At 44.7% G+C, this 26,604-nt stretch overlaps 1 protein-coding gene and 1 long non-coding RNA gene across 6 annotated transcripts in view; one reads left to right on the top strand and one right to left on the bottom strand.

Annotated features, from left to right (window-relative positions):
• The window catches only part of LOC141049222 (uncharacterized), an 83,016-nt gene that overhangs the window by 42,048 nt on the left and 14,364 nt on the right, over nt 1–26,604 (bottom strand). For 2 of the 5 annotated variants that reach the window (XR_012220291.1, XR_012220293.1), the window contains exon 4: nt 7,464–7,562. The exons of the other annotated variants lie outside the window; for them this stretch is intronic. This is a non-coding gene — a long non-coding RNA (uncharacterized lncRNA). The remainder of the gene's footprint in view (nt 1–7,463; nt 7,563–26,604) is intronic. 5 annotated transcript variants of the gene reach the window in all.
• LOC141049221 (motor neuron and pancreas homeobox protein 1-like) lies at nt 287–25,329 on the top strand. The gene is made up of 3 exons (XM_073545427.1): nt 287–1,155; nt 22,947–23,107; nt 24,724–25,329. Exons 1-3 carry the CDS (start codon nt 813–815, stop codon nt 24,862–24,864), a joined length of 645 nt encoding a protein of 214 aa, XP_073401528.1. The 5' UTR covers nt 287–812; the 3' UTR covers nt 24,865–25,329.

Below are 26,604 nucleotides of genomic sequence, written 5' to 3'. Positions count from 1 at the left end.
GTTCATCGCCTGGTGTAGAACTACTACTACTCCTACCAGACACGGTGCTGCCGGATTATACATTAACTTTCTATACATTACTTTCTGGTGACCTGTGTAAAGTACAAAGCTCTGACTATTCTGCCTGATATCCAGGGTGGTAAGAAGGCTTCCTCCACATCTGGAGACAGGGAGGGTTAACCCCTGAGGTGCCAGAGCTGCAGAGGTGGCCAGTGGGGAGGGCTGGACCTGCCAGGATCCCATGTGCACAGGGCTTGGCTTGCTGCAATGAGAGGCTCATTAGCTCATTAGCAGCCTGTCAGGCTGACACTTAGCACAGGGGGGATGAGGTCAGTGTCTGGCAGCCAATGAGAAGCAGCTCCAGTCACAGTCTGAGCCAGCAGCAGGGACAGGAGGAAACAGGTGCAAACAACTGGGAAGGAACTTGGTGGAGTGGATCCATTTGTTTGGCAGGTGCATGAACAGACAATGAATGTATCTGCTGCAGTCACTGCTGAGGACCTGCCAGGAGCCACAGAGCTTGCGATTAATTAACCCCAGGAATCTCCATAGAGCTGCAAGTAAGGACTACCACCTCATCGTCCTCACAGAGCAGGCAGTCCATGACCCTGATCACTAGAAAAGCTCCCATCATCCACGTCCTGCGATGATTTCTTCCTGCTGATCTTAGGACTGGACCACAGAGCTTGCAATCAGTGATCCCCAGGATGTGTCATTACTGAGACTCTGCAGGAAGCCCAGAGCTCGCACTTCTCTCTACTCACCCTAGCAGCCTGGGAAAAGCCCTAGACCAAGTCTCATCTGCTCCAGCCATGCACAAAGTAATGGCGAATTCGCAGAAGTTTCGTATTGATGCCCTCCTGGCAGAAGAGCGCCCCCGTGTGGTCCCAGCTCAGGGCAGAGACCCTTGTCTAGCGCAAGCTACCCCCATATCACATCTGTACCCGAAAACTGGATTTCTGCCTCTACATGGACTCTACCCTGCACCTGTGTACCACATGCCCACCCTTGGCACCATGCAGCACCCACATTTTCCATACAGCAGCTTCTCAGGGGTTCCTGTCCCAGGACCAGAACATATCAAAGCAGCATCATTGCCCCTGGAGCACTGGCTGAGGGCTGGGCTGCTCCTGCACAGGGGACAGGATCTGCATGGTGAGTACCTGGAGCTAAGAGCAAGAGAGGGGGGAAGAAGGGCAGAACAGAAGGGATAAAGGGCAGAACAGAAGTGATAAGGGCAGAAAAGAGAGGGGGAATAAAGAGCAGAACACAGAGGGAGAATAAAGGGCAGAAAACAGAGGGGGGATAAAGAGCAGAACAGCGAGGGGGGGGGATAAAGGCCAGAACAGAGAGGGGGGATAAAGAGCAGAACAGGGGGGATAAGGGGCAGAACAGAGAGGGGGGGATAAAAGGCAGAAAAGAGGGGTTGATAAAGGACAGAAAAGAGAGGGTGAATAAAGGGTAGAACAGAAGTGATAAAGGGCAGAAAAGAGGGGGGAATAAAGGGCAGAACAGAGACGGGGGATAAAGGGCAGAACAGGAGCGATAAAAGGCAGAACAGAGAGGGGGGATAAAGGGCAGGTCACAAAAGTGCTGTTATTGTCATGTATGCAAAATTATAAAAAAAAAAAATGTATATACCTATGTAATTATCCATGTCATATCTATCCAATATCTATCAGTCTATCAATGCCTCTATGTGTAACAGGTAGGAGGAGATCTTCCTTCTGCACAACAGTATACATGTGCTTGTATACCATCTGCACCTAGTATACTGATCATTTGGGTGTGCGGGAGATTTCCTGGATATTTCTGCTCATTATTATTGTAGAGGAAACATTAGAACTTCACAGGTGACACAATGGAAATACTCACCGATACATTTTATGTTGCCTTAAACTGTAAAGCGCTGCGGAATATGTTGGCGCTATATAAATAAAGATTATTATTATTGCCATAAATACAGAACACAGCAAGTCTGTTGTGGAGGCTGTGAGACCGTGTGGGGTGTGTGTGGTGTGTCCACATGTAACAGGTGGGTTTGTGCCCCTGAGGACTCAGTACAGGTTGATTTGTACCCTGAGGGCTCAGGCATGGCCATGCTCCTTGAGGACCATGGTATACAGACTGCTATGTGTATGCTGTGGTCCTGCCAGGATTGATGTTCTTTACCCACCTGGCACCCCAATATCCCATCAATTGAGACGAATGAGAGTCTTTATTCTAATTCAAACCTAACCTGTATAATAAAGCGAGACTCCAGTCTCATCATCCAAACTGGTCATTTTTGATGCAGTCATAATACAATCTAATAAAAGCATAGACATTTCAGGGAAAACAAGATGTGATGGCGTGCTGCAGTATTCTCGTGTGATTACAAGTGTATACATCATTCCAGGAGTCAAAATAAGTATAATGCATGTATCTCAAACTCTTCCACAGAATAATTACAGGTGTGTACACGATCCTATGGACATAATAAGGCACATATAGAAGCTTTACTCTTCTACAAAGTGCAAAAATAATAATCTCACAATTGGAGAAGAAAAGTGCTTGGTGCAATGTAACCCACCATGTCAGAGGAGCAAACAGCATACGATATGCAGGAATATCCCTTACGTTATTTGGTCAGTATTTTACACCAGTATTTATAAGCCAAAACCAGGAGTGGGTGATAAATACAGAAGAGGTGACGTGTTTCTATTAGACTTTTCCTCTTGATTGTTCCTCTCCTGGTTTTGGCTTACAAATACTGATGTGAAATACTGACCAAATACTGAGTGTGTGAACGTGGCCTTAGGGGTAGCAGAAATTTGGTTGAAGTAGTAATACATGCACAACAGTAGTCATACATGGCAGGTAGCAGGCTTTCATTAAGGAAGAAGTTTAGGAAAAATAATATTTAAATAATCATATAGGGACAACTCTTGGTACCATGCAGCGTGCCTCTGGTGCTCCAGTCGGAGACGCCTCTAGATTCACCTTATCTATTATGTCCATAGGGTCATGTACACACCTGTAATTATTTTGTGGAACAGTTTGATGATATATATGCATATATTATACTTATTTTGGCTCATGGACTTCTGTATACACTTGTAAATACAGTTATAATCACTTGAATACTGCAGCGTGCCATCACATCTTGTTTTCCATGAATTTTATGTTTTTATTGAGATTGTATTATGACATTATGAATTAATAAAGAATCACCATTTTTGAAGATAAAGCTATACTCTTCTCCAGTCTATTTCAGTTATATCCTTACGTCCTAGACTAATACCATGCCCTTTACCTACCTGGCACCCTTACCCCTTAGGCTAATATTGGACTGTCCTTTACCCACACATTCTACACCAATACAAGCCCTTTACCCACTTGGCACCCTTACATCCTAGACTAATATCAGTCCCCTCACCCACCCGGCACCCTTACATCCTAGACCAGTGGTGGCGAACCTATGGCACGCGTGCCAGAGGGGGGTACGCAGAGCCCTCCAGGTGTGCACACGCGCCATCTCCTCAAAACTAGCACTGCCACCACTGTCCTCAGCCCGCTCGTAATCAGCCTCGTCTTCAATAGCGCCGGCGCTGCAGCCACTCTCCTCTGCTCCTAAGTCTCCCATCAGTCTGCGCATGTGCTGAGGATGGCGCGCGGGATGAGGAGCGTGGCGGCACTATTGCCGAGATGGCGCGCGTGCCCACAGGTAGGACTGATATATGTATAGACCAGATCAGCGTTGGAATGGGCAGATTTGAGTAGTTTTTTTTATGGGGCCATTACACTGTATGCAGCATCATATGGGTCCATTTTATTGTATGCAGCATCACATTGGGCCATTATACTGTATGCAGCATCACATGGGGCCATTACACTGTATGCAGCATCATATGGGTCCATTATATTGTATGCAGCATCACATGGGGCCATTATACTGTATGCAGCATTACATGGGGCCATTATACTGTATGCAGCATCACATCGGGCCATTATACTGTATACAGCATCATGTGGGGCCATTATACAGTATGGAGCATCATATGGGGCCATAATACTGTATAAGGTACTATGTGGGGCCATTATACTGTATGGATTCAATGCAGGGACCCGTTATACTGTGTAGAGCACTATGTGGAGCCCCTTACACTTTATGAAGCACTATGAGGCCCATTACACTGTATGGAGGACTATGTGGAACCACTGTACTGTATGGAGAACATTTTGTGCACATTATACTGTATGGAGAGCTGTGTGGGGATTTCCTTTGGAGAATCACACTGTGATGGGGTCACCATTCTTTGTTATTCTATAGTATAGACGCTATAGGTCGCTAAATGTAGGAGTTGTTTTTCTAATCTAAAACTTCAGTATTTCGGTTAAATAGCCATGTTGGCACTTTGCGATAAATAAGTGGGTTTTCGATTGCAGTTTGTGCACTCGGTCTCTAAAAGGTTCACCATCACTGTCCTAGACTAATACCAGTCCCTTTACCCATCTGCACCCTTACATCCTAGACTAATACCAGCCCCTTTACCCATTTGCACCCTTACATCCTACACTAATACCACCTTCCTTTACTCACCTGGCACCCTTACATCCTAGAGTAATACCAGCCCCTTTACCCACCTGGGATCCTTACATCCTAGACTAATACCAGCCCTTTACCCACCTGGCACCCTTACATCCTAGACTAATACCAGCCCGTTTACCCATCTGCACCTTTACATCCTAGACTAAAGGGCATGTCACACTAAGAGATATCGCTAGCAATATCGCTGTAACTTGTGACGTTATAGCAATATTGCTAGCGATATCGCTGTGTGTGATACTTACCTACAACCCGCTCCCCCGCTGGTTATCGCTGATCGCGTGAGAACGTCCTGGACTGTTTCTCGTCGTCAGCTTCCTGCGTCGCTTCCTACTGTGACGACGAGCGACGCGTGGACGCGGGCGGAAGGACGCAGGATCGCCTGGTGTGACAGGTAAGTAGCGACCCCCGTCCCCAGCGATGTCGCTAGTGAGATCTGCCTGTCTGGCAGCTCACTAGCGACCACTTAGCGATGCACCAGCGATCCTGACCGCGTCATATCGCTGGTCGGGATCGCTGGTGCATCGCTAAGTGTGACAGTACCTTAATACCAGTCCCTTCACCCATCTGCACCCTTACATCTTAGACCAGTGGTCCCCAACCTATCTGACCTTGAGAGCCACATGCAGCTTAGAGAGAGGGCCGCAAGCTACATCCAGCTCCCACCCCCTTCAAAGTTGTGTCAACCAAAGCCCCCATTACAGGTATAATGATAACCAAAATTTTTCCACAGATATCACTCCAAAGCAGTACACTGAGATCCAGGGTTTCCCACAATCCCCCCATTCAGTATTCTCCCATCAAAGACTCCCAACACACTGTCAAATCCAGCTTTGAGCACCTCCTCTAACAGGTAGTACCATCCTCCAGCGTACCATACCTAAAACATCTCTAAACCCCTAAGACCAGTAAAATGCATCCATATCTGCTCTTCTGTGCAGGGCTACCCACAAAAATCACCATTTTGAGATGTGCTCCTCATACCTGTTTACTAGACCTGAACCTAATGCACCAAGCTGGCAGACAGTCGCGAGCCACAATTCATGGGACCGCGAGCCGCATGTGGCTCCCAAGCTACAGGTTGGGGACCCCTGTCCTAGACTAATACCACCTTCCTTTACCCACCTAATACCATCCTAGACTAATACCACCTTCCTTTACCCACCTAATACCATCCTACACTAATACCAGCCCCTTTACCCATCTGCACCCTTACATCCTAGACTAATACCACCTTCCTTTACCCACCTAATACCATCCTACACTAATACCAGCCCCTTTACCCATCTGCACCCTTACATCCTAGACTAATACCAACCCTTTACCCACCTGGCACCCTTATATCCTGGACCAATAATATCAGTCCCTTCACCCACCTGGCACCCTTACATCATAGATCTAGACTAATACCACCTTCCCTTTACCCACCTGGCACCCTTACATAACAGCTGGTTTCGTCAGCCTCTAAAGTGGCTTGTACACATAAGCCCCATGACAGCCTCTATAGTACAGATGTCCTTTAGTGCTGCCCTCTTCAACTTCTAGGACCCTTTCTATAATCACAGTCCGGTAGAACACTATCTTGTAACATATACATGTGATGGTGGTGGGTTGTGAGCCAGTTCAGCTTTATGGCGGTGGTCAGATTCCATTCTCTTAAGGGCACAGTGCAGTCATTTTGATAAGAGACAAGGAAAAAATTATGAGACACACATGGCAGATTCCAGGATTGATTTACACAACTGATAAGATAACGGAAAACCTTTATCCCAGGAGACGAGTCCATATAGTTACTAAATATAGTGAACCATCCTACTTATACACAAGCATATTCCCCGGTGATCTCATCTGCACTGACGCACTGAGCAATGGCATAAAAGGGAATCCCCAGATGCACTACCTCCACCAGCGAGCCTATACTATCTGCTGACAGTGTGGCCGGTATAGATGTCCTAACACAACCCAGGGGGCAGCGGCATGTCCCCTCAATATATCAGGTGTATACCAGGCAATGCAATTCCATAATATACAGCAGATGCACAGTTTCCTCAAATGTGATCCCTCCTGGTGTAAGTTCACTTAATTATGGCGTATATAAACCTGTGGTCTCCAGCTGTACAGAGACTACAACTCCCAGAATGTCTCCTGCTGTCAGGACATGCTGAAAGCTGTCATTTCTTAAAGGCAGGAGGACGACAGGCGAGATATCACAGCTATTAGTCATATGGTCATTTATTTACTCCACATTTTGGGATAAAGCAGAGTTGAACTAAAAGTAAAGCCTGCAGCATATTATAGTACAGCAGTGAAAAGAGAAGATTATGAATTGGCTGATAACAGGGGACAATAGAGTGCATTCCACTACAAGAACCTTATAAAGGATTTGTCATCTGCCCTGACATCTGTAATAGATAACAACTGTAGAGCATTGTCATTGTTTTTCATAATTCTATATTGGCCCATCCCTCTGTTAATCTTCCTGAAAATCCATGAACATATTGAAAACCAAGTGTTACTATTCCCCCTCACAATGACCCGAAACACCCAAGATACTCTCTGCACCTTCTGGACAGGTGAGACACACAGCAAAGACACAGCTACCGACGGACTGTCAATCTATTCAGACATATCCAGGAGGAACAACAGAGGAACATCACATGCAAAGCTCAAAGAAAACATGCTCTAGAACTGTTATTTCTTTGGGAATACAGGTCTTTTAAAGGGTTTTACAGTGTCGTCCAAACCTGCTGACTTAAAAGCCACTATAGGGACCTTGGGGCCTTAGTTTTGACTGGTCCCATTTTATTTGAGTAATGGAAAAGGGATGGAGGCAAAACAAATTTCAGGTCCCTCCATATTTGTGCTCCTATATTACCATCAAATGCAGGGCTGTGTTTACCACCTGAGGTCCAGTGCCCAGGGCGGCAGGTTGTGAGGAGGAGGATGGTCCCGTTGTGAATGAAAACTGACGATGCTGTAGAAAAAGACAGAACACACATCCAAAAATCATATCTAATGTCGCCAGGCAAAAAATTAAAAAAAAAAAAACTGAACATGAGGTTCTTAGTTTAACATTCAGATCGGACTGTATTCTTTTGATAACCCTGTTATTAGAAGTGGAAATAAAGAACAAAAATAACAAATTCTGGATGAAAATAGAGGAGCAAGAGAAACCGACTACAAACTAAAATGTGTCTATACAAATGCGCAGAGCATGGGAAACAAACAAGGAGAATTGGAGCTGCTAACACAGGAAGAGAGATATGATGTCATAGGCATCACTGAACCTTGGTGGGAGGATACACATGATTGGAAAACAAACCTTGAAGGGTACAACTTCTTTATTAAAAACAGAATTAACAAGAGGGAAGGAGGTGTTGCATTGCATGCTAGGAAAACATATCTCCACACAGATCCAAGCTTCTGAGACTGGTAGCTCTGCAGAAACTGTTTAGGTAAGAATACAAGGTGAGAAGGACACTATTGTAGGTGTTTACCATAGGCCACCTGGACATATTGGAGATATGGATGAACTCTTTACATCAGAGGTCTCTGTTCTCAAAAAAGTACATCATAGTGATCATGGGAGACTTTAACTATCCAGACATTTGTTGGGAATCTCTCTCAGGCAGAAGTAATGGGTCCAGAAAATTCTTATCTTTTCTCGCTGACAACTTTATATTTCAAAAGATAGAAGAGAGAAAAAGAGGATCTGCAATCTTGGACCCGGTCAGCAGGATTGTGCTCAGTGACTACAGACATTGTCAGGTCGGCGCCGTTATGCTGATTCTAATGATACCTGTTGATGAAATCCATCTTGTGGTTGCTGTTTAATCTTTATTTTCAGTTTTGTGTCAATGATATGCTCGTGCTTCGGGGCGGCCTGTGGGGGGGTCTTTATGTGGTGATCTGATTAGATATTCATGCGTATGGCTTCTAACAGGTCTGTGATCCCTCACTGACCTGCCCCCTATTTTACATAATAAATATACATTATATTATATATAACATATCTCCTTGCCAGCGCAGTAGCGTCTATCGGATCACAATAGCTGCCACTGTGCAGGCGCGGCCAGCACCAATTTGAGATACTTTTTTAATGAATTTATAACATCAAATAGAAGCATTAAATGTACGTTACCCATAAGATCATGCTGCAGCGCAGGCGCCGCCACCAGCTCCTGCCTGCTACAGGTGATTTTTTTTTCTCTCCCAATATATAACATTAATTATGTAAACTAGTGGGCAGGTCAGTGAGGGATCAGTTACCCATCAGCAGGCTGCATTAGCAAAAGCTAATCAGAGCACGAGGAAAGAGACATAGCGAATCAGAAAAACTATCCTACATTTCTAATTGGAGGTATTTTCTAATGTTATTATTACACACCTGCTACATATTGGGATAGGACCTTGCAGATCAGAATATCCCTTTAACTGAATTACTTTATACAGGGCTGGTTAGGATCTTACAAGTTCCCTTTAAGTAATCTTCAAAATCATTTCACCAAACGAACATTTTGTTCGTGGATCAGGTGATTGACAACCTGTTGAGATAGTTTGAGTGTCTGATATTTGGTTTCCAATTATTGGCCAGTGTAAATGTACCTTTATGAGTAACTAAACTTATGGTAGATTTCTTTTTTTTTAATGTTTTAAGCCCTTTAATTCTGATTGGTGGGGGACTGGATCCTAAGACCCAATTGCTCAAAAGACCTATAAAAAGTGAGCAGATCAAGAAAAAGTAGAGCACACAGAGGAGAACGAATGCAGCAGGAAATCATAGCCTTTCTGTGGGCTCCAGTTTACTGAGCTGCCTGCGCACTTCAAAGAGGTATTTGAGCAATCGTGTGGGGGCGGGGGTCTCAGGGCCCAGACCCCCACCAATATCCTCAGTATTCAAGGGCATAAAATATACAAGACATCTATACCAAAAGTTAAGTTCCTCTTTAGACGCAGGCAGTAGCACTAGTAAACATTTAATCAGTACTGTGGTTCTTGTATGGTTCACAGTCTGATGATGGCTGGTAACAATGCACATAATTTCCTTACCATTGCTAAGGACATATTAGGAGTTGCAGGTTCATGTGATACAATTGAATGTGCCATGGGCTCACCTGACATTGCAATTGATCACTGTACTAAGTTTTGTGCTTTATTCATGTAGTAATGATGATTCGGGTGCTGTGTTCTTGTACTAATGCTGGTTCTGGTGCTGTATTTAAGTACTGATGGTGGTTCTGGTGCTGTATTCATGTACCGATTGTCGTTCTGTTCCTACAGTAATGTAGCTGTAGTAATCCTTAACTTGTCAGACTCGACAATAGATTATTATAGGTTCAGTGTACTGCCCGTTGCGCACATGGACAACACACACTGGAAATCCAGCCTTTTGAAAAAGCCCATATATATCAAGTGAGTGTCTAACTAAAACTCCCACACACTTTAGAGAGCTGTAGGACTAACAATGACACGTTTGATCATTCATGCACCAATTGTGGGGAGGCTGCGGGCTGCTATTTTTAGGCTGGTGAGGGCCAAAATCCATGGGCCTCACCAGCCTGAAAATACCAGGCTGCAGCTATCTGCTTTTTCCATGGTTGGTTAACAAAAATAGGGGTACCCCACGCTATAATTTTTGGAGGGGATCCAACTATTTTTGCTAACCAAGGTAAGCAGACTGCTGCAGCCTGGTATTATCAGGCTGGTAAGTTTCATGGATATTGGATTCTTACCAGCCTGAAATACCAGTCCAAGTAGTCTGCTTTACTCTGGCTGGTTAACAAATATAGGGGGACCCAACTTCATTTTTTTAATTTAAAATTATTATTTATTAGTAAAAAGGAGGGGACCTCTCTCCTTGCTTTCCTCCACTCCCTGTGTCGTGTACTTCTGGCTGTGTCACAAGATTCACCATTATGTAAATTAGTACACATGCGTAGTAAGCTGTGTTCTCGCACTTCATATGCATGTGACTAGGAAGATAATGCGGTTATACCGCATCTAATGCTAGTGAATGGGTAATTTACGCAGAGGAGACGGAGCGTCTCCGCTACATAAATTAGCCTGCTGCCCTCTGGAAAGATGTGCCACATGTCCATCTCTGCGGGTGAGCCACGGCCATCATATCGGTCATATCGTTGTCGGGATCGCTGGTGCGTCGCTATGTCTGACGGGGCCCTTAGACTGTTGGCCAAACCATGTGATATTTGCAGGATTCTCCGACATTAGTCTAATCTATTTGGGTGCCTTAACCACTATCTTAAAGTGAACCTGTCAGCTGTTTTGGCCGATATAAGATATGGCCACCGCCTTTCAGGGCTTACCTACAGCATTCTATAATGCTGCATATCTGCCCCCCCCCCGGTCCGACCTGAAAGATTATAATAAAACATATTTTTCTTTACTCACCCGGGGGGGGGGGGTGCTCCGGTCTGATGAGTGTCGCAGGTCCGCGTCCAGCGCCTACCATCTTCTTGTGACGCCGCCCTCCTGCTTGCTTCGTGCCGCGCTCCTGCGCCGGCGTACTTATCTGCTCTGTTGAGGGCAGAGCCAAGTACTGCGGTGCGCAGGGGCCAGGAAAGGTCAGAGAGCTCCGGCGCCTGTGCACTGCAGGAATCTGCTCTGCCCTCAACAAGGCAGGTAAGTACGCCTGCGCCGGAGCGTGATGCCGGGGAGGCATGAAGCAAGCAGGAGGCGTCATGGCAAGAAGATGGGAGGCGCCGGACCCGGACCTGTGACACCCATCAGACCGGACCGCCAGGGGTGAGTTTAATATAACTTATTTTTCTTATCTTTCATGTCGGACTGGGGCTTATCTACATGATTATAGAATGCTGTACATAAGTCCTGAAAGACAGCGACAGCATCTTATAGCGGCCAAAGCAGGTGACAGGTTCCCTTTAATGGTATGGGCACTTTTACTCTGACTTACCAGTAGGGGGCGTAAACATTTAAAGATCCGAGGGCAGCTTTATGGCAAATATGGCCCTGACCACATATGCCCGGCAGTGACTGTGCATACATTCACACATACAATGAGACAATGATATATTTGCCCGGAGCAATCAGTAGAGCTGAGCGCCCCTACAGTGTTTGCCCTCGGCGGTCCGGGGATTTTCGGCAGGTAATGGCGGGACCCGAGATTGCTGTTTGATTACAATTCTAGAAGTTCATTACTCATGGCTGACACGACAGCTGCCGCGGAGCAGGGGACAGGAACCACACGAGAACTTTGTATCCAGATTATTATATGGCGGAGCGGCGGCTCTTATCTCCGCAGGTAATGTATATATAATCACTGAGTGGCGATAAGACGGCAATGTGTGTATTACTCATTATCACCCATGTAATATGTGCTCCTCCCAGAGCATCACACAGCAGAGGATTAGCTACAGCACCACAGCAGAGGATTAGATACAGCAGGTCAGACTACTGGATTACATAGCAGAGGATTAGATATAGTACCAGGGCAGAGGATTAGATACAGCAGCTCAGCAGACAGCATCAGACAGCAGAGGATTAGACACAATTGCTTAGCAGACAGCAGAGGATTAGATACAGCAGCTCAGACTACAGCATCACACTGTAGAGGATTAGATACAGCAGCTCAGACTACAGCATCACACAGTAGAGGATTAGATACAGCAGCTCAGACTACAGCATCACACAGTAGAGGATTAGATACACCAGCACAGCAGACAGCATCAGACAGCAGAAGATTAGATACAGCAGCTCAGACTACAGCATTACATATCAGAGGATTAGATACAGCAGCTCAGCAGACCGCATCAGACAGAAGAGGATAAGACACAATAGCTCAGCAGAGGATTTGATACAGCAGTTCAGACTACAGCATCACACAGTAGAGGATTAGATACAGCAGCTCAGACTACAGCATCACACAGTAGAGGATTAGATACAGCAGCTCAGCAGGCAGCATCACACAGATGATTAGATACAGCAGCTCAGCAGACAGTATCAGACAGCATCAGACAGCAGAGGACTAGATACGGCAGCTCAGCAGACAGCAGAGGATTAGATCCACAGCTCAGAAAACAGTATCACACAAGAAAGGACTAGATACATGGCTCATCATACAGAATCACAGCAAAGGATTAGATACATGCCTCATCAGATGAGTCTTAGATACAGCATATATTGATACAATGCCACAAATAATAAGCTTAGATACACTTTCTTATCAGATAACGTCTTTGGTTTGATACGGAGATACTTTGTGTTGAATTGTGTATTACATAGGAGAGGCTTAGATACACAAATAATTATACAATAACTTGATAAGTTTAGGTACAAGCAGCTCAGAATATAGTGTAAGACATGATGGTTTTAGATACATCAGGTCAGCAGACAGTATCCACACTTCTAGGGCCACGGTCACACGCTCAGTATTTGGTCAGTATTTCACATCAGTATTTATAAGCCAAAACCAGGAGCGGGTGATAATACAGAAGAGGTGACGTGTTTCTATTATACATTTCTTCTGATTGTAACCAAAAATCAGGAGAGAAACAAATACTGATATCAAATACTGAGTGTGTGAACGTGGCCTTAGGCTTAGATACACAGCACAGCAGAAAGTACCAGTAAAGGACATCTCAAGGACCTTAGAAAGAGGCTCAGTGGTTAGTTACGCCTCCTCATTATTGGAAAAGTAGATAAAGTCTCCATAAAAGGGATGAGTTGAGCACTTCCCTGAAGAGCCGACATTCCCATCGCTGTTTATTTCATCTGTTTCCCAAGGAGGCTTCTATAAATTAGGAGGTGGTGGCTTTGTCAGCCATAAATTGTGGCGTTAAGTGGCGCTTTGTGCAGTGTGAGGACAAGCTGGAAACGCCTCTCTCTGTCTTATTGCATGACGGTGGCTCTAACTAAAATTCTGGAGCTGTAACCGTGACCCTGAGCCCCTTCCTTACAGGACACTGAACAGGACGAGGTCCAAATCTAGTGATCGCCCCCGATATCGGATCAAGAGCAGAACTAAATGCTATCATGAGGGTCGTATCCTACAGACAGGAGTGGATGGGTATTTAGTGACATCACACGATGGGGGATGTAGTGCTGTGCTCTGTGAGTGTATCACATAACATCGGCTTAGATACTCACCCTCAGACTTATCTGCAGCTCTAACATACCCACACATTCTACATAGACAGGTCCAGTAATATCCCTGTGGTTCCACAGAGGTGGACAGGTTTGTTTTATTAGGCCGGGGTCACACTGGCGAGGAATACGGACGAGTGAGAGGCGTTAAAAGCACGCATTACACACGGACCAATGATTCTCTATGGGGTCCCGCGCACCAGCCGTATATTTCTCATCCGTATTCTACGCTCCGTGCCAATCGCAGCATGCTGGGACTGTCAGCGTACTACGCCCATAGTACGCCAATGCAAGTCTATGGGTGCGCAAAAAATACGGATTACACACGGAACACATGTGACTTGCGAGAAATACGCACCAGGTGTCTTTTAGCAAAGCCGGCAATTCAGTGCGCGATACAGTAAACTCACACTGACAGGTTTAATAAAGAAACGAAAGAATAGATGTAGACACACAGAATATATATATATTTATATATACACACAAGTCATTGAGACAAATATATATATATTTATATTTCACAGAGTTCTTCATAGCAGAATAGCCGCTAATTAAATTGCCGGCTTCTATCAAATCATTCCCCAACCCGACATGAAATGACACATGGTTACATTCAGTAAAGCATTTAATTTCATGTTTTTTTATATGTCCCTGACTAATAATTAGATGTGGGTTTGTGTGCATAGGCACAAACCCTGTCATAGGGCTCCATTATATGTCCATTTTGCAAGGCGGCGAGAAAATCTCGCCATACGGATTACACACGGATGCAGACATGCGCAAAATACGCGACCACACCTTGCTTACGGATGACCTACGGAGCACTGTTTAGGGGTCATTCATCCGTATTACGCCTGTAAACTACGGACCGTATTTTGCGTCGGTTAGTGTGACCCCGGCCTTAGTTTCTTCCTCCTTGCCCTGCAACAACCATAAGTTTTATTTCCCCATCAACATAAAATGTGAAAAAAGTTTGCGAAATAGTGAAAGAAAAAAAAAAAAAAAAAAATCAATTCCGCCATTGTTTTTTTTTCTATTTTGCTTTTACAACATTCCCTTTGCAGTAAAAAAAAAACAAAAAAAAAAACCCAATGACTTGCGATGATGATTACGGCGGCACCTGATTTATGTAGGTGGTTTTCTTTAGGGCATGTGCACACGACGCCTCTTCAGTTGGATTCCTCATAAAACCCGCTTGAAAGCACTAAAAAGCTGAAACAAAATATGACCATGATGTGCAGCAATGTCAAAAAGACTTGTTGTGCGGATGTTCCGGCTTTTGTCACTTCTCTTAACCACTTCAGGGTTCGAAAGCCGGGAAGTGGTAAAATAAATGGTAGAATGGCGATTCTTTGGGGTTTGTCGCCGCCGTTTTCCTAAGCGACTTTGCCCTGTAAGTCTCGGGGGGTACACTAAAAGACGCCATGTGCAGATCCTCTTAAGAAAAAAAAGCATAATACAAAAATAACATTTGGTTTCAGTCGCCAGATGCTAAAATAAAGACTTTTTGTGGGTTAATTCTGTTTTGTTAGGGCTTATGCTTTTCGGCAGCTTTACGTTTTATTGGTAACACTTTGTGAGGAGCAGTGATCAAAAACCAGCAATTCTGCAACAGTGTCACAAATAGGCTGAGATACAGCTGCTCAGGGGCGCAGCTTCCTATAGCACATAGTGTGATAATGCTGATGCTTGGACCCCGCAGACCCGAGGACATGTTGGGGGCTTCGATATGACAATGACCTTGGTCGGCCCTGGCTGGAGTGTGCAGAAGGAATCCCATTATCCTGGGTAATTGAGCAGAGGCCCCTTCTCTTTAGCCTCATTGTCCTGCTGACTATACAACGTGCTGGTTTAGTGTCCTGTTAGTGATCTCATGGGACGGCTTCATTTTCTGCCCCATTACCCTGAATGAAGAGATCTCAGCTCTGAATACAAAGTGCTCTCCTCCCCGCAAACCGCAGATTAGCGATCCGGGCGTGAGTGCGAATGACGTCCTACATAGGAGTTTGTCTACAGGGCGGATATTTGGCTTCTGAAAGTGAATAACTGTGAGAGATTAAACATGATTATTTATAAGAGATTATGATTATTAATGTGTGCAGAACATTTACTGTATGTTTATAGAGGTGTTTAACCACTTTATTATATCATCATTTACCGATGTCCAATATATCATTTGCTTGTGGAGCGGAGACCAACATACAAAGCAAAATACTAATGTGTTCATTACTTATCCTGTACCGATTCCAAGTTATCTCCTGCATTATACTCCAGAGCTGCACTCACTATTCTGCTGGTGCAGTCACTGTGTACATACATTACTGATCCTGATTTATATCCTGTATTATACCCCAGAGCTGCACTCACTATTCTGCTGGTGTAGTCACTGTGTACATACATTACATTACTGATCCTGAGTTACATCCTGTATTATACTCCAGAGCTGCACTCAATATTCTGCTGGTGCAGTCACTGTGTACATACATTACATTACTGATCCTGAGTTACCTCCTGTATTATACTCCAGAGCTGCACTCACTATTCTGCTGCTGCAGTCACTGTGTACATACATTACTGATCCTGAGTTACATCCTGTATTATACTCCAGAGCTGCACTCACTATTCTGCTGGTGCAGTCACTGTGTACATACATTACTGATCCTGAGTTACATCCTGTATTATACCCCAGAGCTGCACTCACTATTCTGCCGGTGCAGTCACTGTGTACATACATTACATTACTGATCCTGAGTTACATCCTGTATTATACTCCAGAGCTGCACTCACTATTCTGCTGGTGCAGTCACTGTGTACATACATTACTGATCCTGAGTTACATCCTGTATTATACCCCAGAGCTGCACTCACTATTCTGCTGGTGCAGTCACTGTGTACATACATTACATTACTGATCCTGAGTTACATCCTGTATTATACTCCAGAGCTGCACTCACTAATCTGCTGGTGCAGTCACTATGTACATACATTACTGATCCTGAGTTACATCCTGTATTATACTCCAGAGCTGTGCTCACTATTCTGCTGCAGTCACTATGTAGAGTATCCCATCTGTTGATGCAGTCTCCCGGATGCTTTTGGTGTCTTTTATGGATGTGGTCGGATTTGTAACAATTTCTCAGCAGTCAGTCACTGGCGATGTTCATTGTTCATATTCTGAAGTTGAACATCCATTCCAAAAGTGGACTTTGCTCCATTATATGAGTAGCAGCCCGAAAACCCTGGGACCCCAGAGCAGAACTTGGAGAGGGTCCCACTTCAATATGTCCACTAGAAATGTCATTTCCACAGGGGCTTGTGCCGGGTGAGAGATTTGGTGCACCTATGAGCACCTTTCTCTCTCTTTCGCCTCCTTCTTTAGACCTTTTGTATCACATTTCGGCTCCATCTGGTGCTACTTCCATTTTAAACAGCAGGATTTGCCAAATCTCATCCACTTTACTGCTGCTGTAAAAAGCCGCAAACTTTCTATCCCTGATCGCCCACCTTAGAGTTTTATTCTCCACCGGTTATATTTACAGATAATCTGAGCAGTAACGACCTGGCTAATCTATTCATTAAAATATCCTCTAGAACAAAGAGCCTCAGTCCGGCCCGGCCGCTGCGATTAGCGCTGCCAATTAATTTATTTTAATTTTGCGCGTTTTGTGGACAGAAGATAAGAAGTGTTTTATTTTCCACTTAGTAATAAACGAGGACTCTCCCCCGCTCCGAGAATGCCGTCTGCTGCTATATCTGTACTGACGATACGGAGGGGAATGATCGGCAGGTGCAGCCGACAGGCACAATATACCCAGAGAGGCGCTATCTGTTTCAGGGGTCAGTCATGGTGCAATAAAGCCCGGGCTGTGTAAGCAGCAGAGGAGCGTTTAATGGTGACATAGAGACTTGTATGCCACCATCTGGCATCTGTATGAGCCCTAAATATCATTTGTTCCTCTCCATTCTAGAGGTGTCAGCTGTGTAAGGCAGCCAGCATCTGTCTCCACCAGCAGCGGCCAGAGCCATCTCCAATCTCTGCTGTTTAACCATCCAGATGCCACTTTCCATTATTGACAGCAGCATTTAAGTGGTTGAGCTGGTGGTCCGCACGTCACACATACTGTCGCCCATCAGATCCCCTCCATTTGCAATGCGATTTTGGAGGTACCAATGGGTTGGTATGGTATCTGGGGGCCTACTGATGGCCCACCCATACATGCTGAGTGTATGCATATGCGTGTATGTATGTATCAAGCCACGCCCACTCCACATGGCCCCGCCTACTGGCGGATGGAAAGCGGGGTTGCAGAGGGAAAGCGCGGTTGCAGAGGGAAAGCGCGGGACACGGGTGAAGAGCGGAGCTGCGAAGGAGAGAGCGGGACATGGATGGAAAGCGGGACATGGATGGAAAGCGGGACAGCGCGTGGAGAGTGGGGCTATGGAGGGAGAGAACGGGATGGTGCATGGAGAGCGGGGCTGTGGAAGGAGAGAGCGGGTCGCGGGTGGAGAGCTGGGCTGCTGTGGGAGAGAGCGGGACGGCCAGTGGACACAGGGGCTATGGAGGGAGAGAGCAGGACGGCAAGTGTAGACAGGGGCTACGGAGGGAGAGAGCGGGACAGCGAGTGGAGAGCGGGCGGTGAGTGGAGACAGGGGCTACTGAGGGAGAGAGCAGGATGGCGAGTGGAGAGCGGGATGGTGATTAGAGAGCGGAGCTGCAGTGGGAGAGAGTCGGACGGCCAGTGGAGAGCGGGGCTGTGGAGGGAGAGAGCGGGACTGCCAGTGGCGAGCGGGGCTGCGGAGGGAGAGAGCGGGATGGCCAGTGGAGAGAGGGGCTGCGGAGGGAGAGAGTGCGAGATGGCCAGTGTAGACAGGGGCTGCTGAGGAGGGAGAGAGGCTATGGAGGGGGAATGCAGGACGGTGATTGGAGAGTGGGGCTGCGGAAAAAGAGAGCGTGACAGTGGATGGACAGCAGAGCTGCGGAGGGAGACAGCGTGATGGAGAGTGAAGAGCGGGGCTGCGGAGGGAGAGACCAGGATGACAGTTAGTTACTATGCCCAGGCAACACCGGGCTCTTCATCTACTACATTAAATAGTACAAGATTGCAGGTTAAAATCCCGGAAGGGAAACTGCAAAGTAAAAATGATTTTAAAATATTACAAAAAATATTACAAAGTTAATATTACCCCCCTTTTTTAACTCACAAATGAAGAAGATTAAATAAATTTGGTATCGCTGCATCCATAAATGTCCGTCCTATGGAAGTATGAATTAGTAACGAAAAACGGCAAACTGCATAAAATACGGTAAGAAACACGACAGGCCAGAACTGCAATTTGTCAATGCCTCTTCCAAAAAAAATACAAATAATAATCAGCTCACCAAACAAAAAACAAGCCCCATCTATGATGGAAAATGTAAAAAGCTATAGCCAATTTTTTTTATTTATTCATTTTTTTTTTTTACACAGTTATTTTTTTTTTAATCCACTAATATAAAATAATAATAATACTGACATAAGTTTGTTATCGCTGTATTTGTACTGACCCGGGGAATCTTATTGCCAGATCACTTTTAAAACACAACAAATGCAGTAAAGGGGGACCCGAATAACAACGGCGGAATTGAATAGTTCTATTTTTCCCCAATGTTTTTAAGTACGGTAAGTTATATGGTAAAGTGAATGGTGCCATTTATTGCTACAAGTTGGTGATGTGGGACGGAAAAATAACTAAAAAAAAAAAAAAATGATGGCACTTGAAGAAAAGGAAAAAAAAATGACAGAAAAACATAAAAAAGGGCCCGGTCCTCAAGGGGTTAAATTGTTCCTCCCAATCAGGTGTCGAGCCTCTGGGGAGAAGACATCTTTTCTGTCCTCTAAGGCTTTATTTGATGGTGGCTGGTGATTAAATCCCTGTGTCAATCCTGGCAGGGCGGACTCTGCGGCCGGGCGGACCCGGACCTGTTCCCGTGAGAGGTTCTGGTTGTGGCCGGGAGATTGACACCTAATAATAATATTGACACGAGCTGCACATTGACAGTGCGCTCGGTGCACTATGACCCGCGGGCCCCGCTCCAGATAACGCTGTGTAAACTGCTCTATAAACTGTGCCTCTATCTGTGTTTGTAGACTAATCATTGGTTATTAGGCCGCAGATAAAGAGCTGGCACATTCACTGCCAGCGACTAAAGCTTTTATTAATTTACCTGGGGCTGGCACTGACTAATCCTCTGCCTTCTGTCCCTGGGATGGGAACAGGCACCACAGATACTAGATCGTACGTTACATTTTATATACATACTGTCATATCAGCAGCCCCATGTTGGAGTCGCCCCTCTGCAGATATAACGGCTCCCGCTCTTCCGGGAAGGATTTCTACAAGATTTTGAAGTCTGTGGGAATTTTTGCCCCTTCACCCAGAAGACCATGGGGTCAGGGGAGAGGCCGGGCACACATTCTCAATTATAGGTGTTATATGGGGTTGGGGTCCGGGCTCTGTGCGGCCCCTCATGTTCTCCTCCATGTCTGTATGGAGCTTGTGAACTGGGCACAGTCATGGGGGCAGATAAGGGTCTTCACCAAACTGTTCCCACAAAGCTGAAGCTACAATTGTCCACAATGTCTTGTGATGAAGATTAAGATTTCCCCTCACTGGAGCTGAGGGTCCGCGGCCGCCCCCTGATAACAGCTCATAGCATTATCCTCCTCCCCCATCTGTACAGGGGGAACAATGCAGTCAGGGGGGAACGTCCTCCTGGAATAACCAAACCCAGACTCCTCCATCAGACGCAGATAGAGAAGTGCGATCCGTCACTGCACAGAACACGTCTCCTCCAGACTCCAGTGGTGGCGGCTTTACACCACTCCATCCAACGCTCGGCATTGTGCTTGGTGATGTACGGCTGCATGAAGCTCCCGGCGGGGGCGCAGCGTTTGTGCTGATACCAGAGGAGGCCTGGACGCTGTAGTTATGGGGTCAGCAGAGCGGTAGTGAATTTTCCACCCTCTGCTCCTCAGCACTCGGCCCCCCGCTCTGTAATGTTACGGGGTCTTCACTTTGTGGCCGAGTTCCTGTGGTTCTTTCCACTTCTCAGTAATATCACTCACAGGTGATGGGAGAAGAAATGTCATGGACTGACCCGTTACCCCGGTGGCTCCTATTACAGGACCGCGCTGGTATCAGTGAGCTCCGCACCTCAGGCCGATCTGTCACATGGTGGTAAAAGCAGACAGTATGGCGGGGGGCCGGAGGTTATATATCAGGGGGGCGAGGGGCGTGATGTTATACACTGGGGGCAATGGGACTGAAGGAGAAATGGCAATTTCACCAATTAACCCTATGTTCACACGTCCACTAATCAGATAAATGGATCCAGTAGAAATCAGTTAACAAAAAATTGTGCAGACAACTTTTTTTTTTTACAGGCTGAAAGAAAATAATTTCAACTGGATCCGTTTTTTTTTAACATTGAAGTCTATGGAAAAAGGGATCCATTAATTAGTTTTTCTTTCATTTGCATAGGATCTGTTTTTTTTGCTTAGTGGATCAGTTTCAAATAGAGCAAAACTAATGGCCATTTAACAGATCTGGATTCCATAGACTTCAATGTGAAAAAAACGGATCCAATTGAAATAATTTTTTTTTCTACACAACTTTTTTTTTGGTTTACTGCTGGATCTGTTTCAAGTGATGATTGCTGAATATGTGAACACGGCCTTAGACGTGTGGCCCAATGCCTTCTCCATACAAAGTGGAGAGAGAGATTCATGGGAATTGCGCCTTTGAAGATGAATGATATCGAGTGGGAATACCTTTTGGCAAAAACTTCAGATGTCTATCCTGGAAGTGATGAATTCTCTATCTGAAGACAGGTGATTGTTCCGTTTGAAGTCAATAATCAAGATATGAACTTCAATAGCAGAGGAGAGATTTGATGAAACCAATAATTCTGCCTTTAATGATTTTATTAGTTTCTTTTGTTCCCATAATTACACAATTATCTTCATTTTATCTGTTCCACAAAGAGAATACAAGTTCATTGCACATCTACAAGTGTTGTCCTCAGGACTGGAGGTCTTGTTATGGAGCCTTAGATATAGGGGGCGCTGTTTCTGGAGACCACCAGTTGGTGTAGGAAGTCTTATAAGCCAGGCAATGCTCCCTGGTCATAAAGGGTATGCAAACCAGAAAGAAGAAAATGTGTCTCTGATGTAAGAAGACGCCCCATAACTCAATGTTTGACCCCTTAATGTACCGTAACTTAAAACTTAAGTAACGATATGAGCCAAACCAGAGAGTTCTCCAAGAAGAAAAATGCTGTTTTTTTGTTTTTTTTAAAGCCTTCTATTAGTGTAATTTTTTAATGTTTCTAACTTTGATGAATTTTTAGTGTTTTTTGTAGATTATTTCTCATTTTTTTAAAACTTTATTACCAAAATTTTTTGGAGGCTTTTTTGTGTCAACTTTAAAGTGTATATTAAAAAAAATAAAAAATTATAAGGACTGCAAACAATGCATTTGTGTGTGTTTTAGGCTCAGTTTAGTTATGCTACATACTCCGTGTATGCTGTTTTCCATATAGGACTTTAAAAAAAAAAATGGTAAAAAAAAAATTACGAATTGTTACAAAATTGCTTGTAAAATCAAATTTATGGCATGAAAAAAAATAATCATAATAAAACTGAATACATTTGAAGAACACTGTTTACACTGTTTAAATCCAGCCTAAGGCTGCCATCATGGACACTTTTTGCCTTCATTTTGTATCCAAAATCAGTATATAAGACTGGTGTTGTTATTGTTTTCTTCTATTTTGGGGGTGTTTAGTTTGAAAAAATGGACAAAAAATAATCTTGAAAGTCAGAGTCATGTGATTCCAATAATCACAATGTGAGAAAATGCATAAAAAAAAAAAAAGACAAAAAAAATATTTTTAACAGAGGATTAAAAATAAAAAAAACAACAAATGGGGCAAAAGAAGAAAAAAAAAAAAAAAAAAAGGAACAGGCAACCACATTGCCTATGGGATAAAAAAAACAACAACACAAAAGTGCATGTAAAAATGCCAAAAGTACAACATGCTGTGGTAAGAAAAAAAAAAGGCAAATGCATAAAACCCAGAAGTGTAGGGGTCTTTGGTGTTATGATGTCGCACATTATTATATTCCGATAGTTATATATACGGTAATCTGGCAGGGGTTTCTATCAGTATGGTGAATCTGGTGTCTTTTATTGGCAGCCTCCGCTCAGCCCGGACTCATGGGGAAGTGCAGACGTCCTCGGACGGCTTTCACCAGCCAACAACTACTAGAACTAGAAAACCAGTTTAAGATGAACAAGTACCTGTCACGACCCAAGCGGTTCGAAGTGGCGACTTCCCTTATGCTGACAGAGACCCAGGTAACAAAACCCCCATGTTATTCACTATCACGCTTCATTACTGCTCAGTCTTCTGACCCAATGCTTTTTGGGTCACTATGGTTTTTTCCATTGCCTTACCACATAGAATCCATTCTGGTTTCTTTCCTCTGTCACACAACTGTTAGACTTTTTCACACTCACTCCATGAACTTAAAAAAAAAAAAAAAAAAATTTCCGCCCCAGATGCAGTTGCGCCCCCTAATGGGAGGGGGCACTGATAAAATTAAACAGGGCGAGATCTGCTGGGGATGAATGATCGTTATAAAGTTAAAATATATGTACAACCAATAAAAAGTAAAAATGTCAACAAATCTCAAATAGTTCATGTTGAACAAGTATGAAGAAAGATTTTATACATTTCTGTAAATATGATTTCGTTTTACACCCAACCTCCACCAATCCTGACAATGAAGGGGCCCCAGCTCTAGCTAAAGTTCAGCATTCCCCCTCACTAATTTTTCCTGTGCAATGACCCTGAGTTCTGCAAGTTGGTTGCTATAGAGCTTGTAAGCGCAGCTCTGAAGCTGGCTGGATCGCTGCCCCTGTGCTCCTCCGATGCTGCAGACGTGAAGCTGCTCTGCTTGCAGCAAGGAGAGAGCACAGTTCAGACCAGCAGCGCGACCACACTGCGAGACAGTACTGGTCCAGCAGGCAGGATCCTGGGAGGCAGAGGAGTGCTGCGCTCCTGAAGAAGGAAGATTAGACAACCCCTTTAGGCTCTGTTTACACATTGCAACTGTGGCACTTTTTTTTACTTTAAGAAAAAAAAAAATGGAGCAAATTGAAAACTGCAGTAAAAATATTACGGTTTTGCCATAATTATATAAAAAAAACACGACTGCAATGTATGAGTGCAGTTTACAGGTGGCCATTTCACTAAATCAGCACGGCTGTTCCTTCATCTCAGAATCCTGGGGGTCCCAGAATTGATATGCTGCAGATTTGAAGATCAGCAACATTCCCCGCATTCAGCATTGTACAGATGTTTAGCCCTTTACACCCAGACATCATGGATTTGTTGCAGGGCTGATTCCGCCATTTGTAAAGCAAAAGGAGACATTGTGTGGCAAAAAACAACAACAACAACACATGCAGATTTTGCACAAAAATCTACTTTTACTTATGGCTCCGTTCACACTGCCGCATAAAACGGATGTCTCCCATGTGTTGCTGTATTTTTCTCACTCCCATACACCTCTATGGCCGTGTGTGATCCAGAAAAAAGAACCAGAATAGGAGATGGAGAGAGTTTTCCTTAGATTGAGCAAGGTCCAGGCAAGTAAAAAAGGATCATACAGACAAGACAAACTGGGCATCAATATGACCTCAGTCTAATTCTTCCCACAACTGAGGGTTTGTTACATTTGTATTCACGCTAAACAATCCTCTGTGAGCCTAGACTCGTACATTGTACCAAACTACCAGGACAGGAAAGAGAGAGTGATGCCTCGCTTACAGAGTTTTATCTAGTCTGGATGCAATTGTAACAAACCCTCAGCAGTGACGCTATGGACATACAAAGTTATTTCAGATCATTTCTTTAATCCCCAGCGCAGATAAAACAGTCTAAATCTCCTCCTCACCTTCATTTCCAGGTAAAGATCTGGTTTCAGAACCGCAGGATGAAATGGAAGAGGAGCCGCAAAACCAAAGAACAGGAATCGTCCAGCCAAAGGTCCGGGGGCATAACACCACCCAAAGATGAAGACGAGGAAGAGGAGGAAGATGAGGAATAAGATGGTGCATTCCAAACAGCGGAGCCTGGCATGGACATCCTGCAGCTCCCGGCCCAGAGCAGCTACAGCCCGGAGTCGTTTTGCTCCGAGGAAGAGACTGCGGCCATGTCCTCCCTATAAGGGACAGGCACCTGGACATCGGGCACCGGATAGCCCAACAGCCATTTATTTATTGACCATGGACACAGGGGGTGGAGATATTTAATTTATATATATTTAATTATCTACTGGGGTTGTGGGGTAGGGGGCAAACTACAGAGGTGGGCGCCTATATATGCGCATCTGACGTAGAAAGTTATAGGGGTTATTTAGCTTAAAAAGTTCAACATCTTTTTAATTTATGATTTTTTTCATACTCTTTGCTGTTAGTAAACATTTGTGTTTATCTAGAGGCTGGAATCCTAAACAGATCTAAAACCCCTCACAACTGATCATTTGCTACAATTAAATCCAACCTAGACTCTAGTGCGATACAATGTATCACTGCAAGTGAATTGTTACAAACTATCTGAAAAAGAGAGAGACTTGTACTACCCAGGAGGAATATTAAGCTATATTCACACGGTTTTTTATGCGTTTTTTCCCCGTAGGCAAAACGTGCTCTTTTGACATTTAGAAACCTGCTTACAAAAACCAGGTTTTGCTGCGTTTTCTGCATAGTACATTTGTCTCTTGTGCACGCTGATAAAGTTTAGTGCATAAAAAAAAATCTGACTCAACTTCATCAGGTTTTGGCACGAAAAACGCAGCAAAAACGGATATCTGTGTTTTTTGCACCACCCATTGTTTTCAGTGGGTGAAAAACGCTGAAAGAAGTGACATGCTCTATTCTGCAAAAATCAAGGTATTGCACGAAATACTGAGGACAATAAAAAACAAAAAAAAAGCAAGCTGTGTGCACGAGATTTCTGAAATCTCAGACTTTGCAGGTACTGCAAAACGCAGTTAAAAATTTCCATTAAAAAAAAAAAAAAACATGCAACGCGTAAACATAGCCTTACTGCATAAAAGCAGCATGCTCCCATTCACTGACAGCAAGCAGAGCTATGGAAAATGGCCAGGATTAAAGACCGGCGTATATTAGAATACTAGCTGAAGAGCTCGGCGTTGCCTGCGCATAGTAACCAACTGTGGTTAGTTATAACAAGTTATAATGATTATATTGCACATAAAAACATTTCACATCATATATTCAACACTACAGATTTGCAACACAAATTAACTAAATGATTACCCAAGTATTGATACACATTGATTACACAGCCTCCTCCTGCACCTCATGATCCTCCTTTTAGTATCATTCACAGGGGATATATAGTATAGTAGAATAAGCCACAAGGGATATGTAGTAGAGTAGGATCAGCCACAGGGGATATATACCGTCCCACTCTCTCCCTCCGCAGCTTGTCTCCACTTGCTGTCCTGCTGTCTCCCTCCGAAGCCCAGCTCTACACCCGCCGTCCCGCATTCTCCCTCCACCCGCAGCCCGTCTCCACTCGCCGTCCTGCTCTCTCCCTCCGCAGTCCCTGTCTCCACTGGCCGTCCCGCTCTCTCCCTCCATTGACCATCCCACTCTCTCCCTCCACAGCCTGTCTCCACTGGCCGTCCCGCTCTCTCCCTCCACAGCCCGTCTCCACTGGCCATCCCGCTCTCTCCCTCCACAGCCCGTCTCCACTGGCCGTCACGCTCTCTCCCTCCGCAGCCCCTGTCTCCACTGGCCGTCACGCTCTCTCCCTCCGC

The sequence above is a fragment of the Dendrobates tinctorius genome, unplaced genomic scaffold (genome assembly GCF_039654945.1).
Source record: "Dendrobates tinctorius isolate UK_male_01 unplaced genomic scaffold, ASM3965494v1 ptg000143l, whole genome shotgun sequence".
In the NCBI taxonomy this organism is placed as follows: domain Eukaryota; kingdom Metazoa; phylum Chordata; class Amphibia; order Anura; family Dendrobatidae; genus Dendrobates; species Dendrobates tinctorius.
This window is presented reverse-complemented; position numbering and strand designations above follow the sequence as displayed.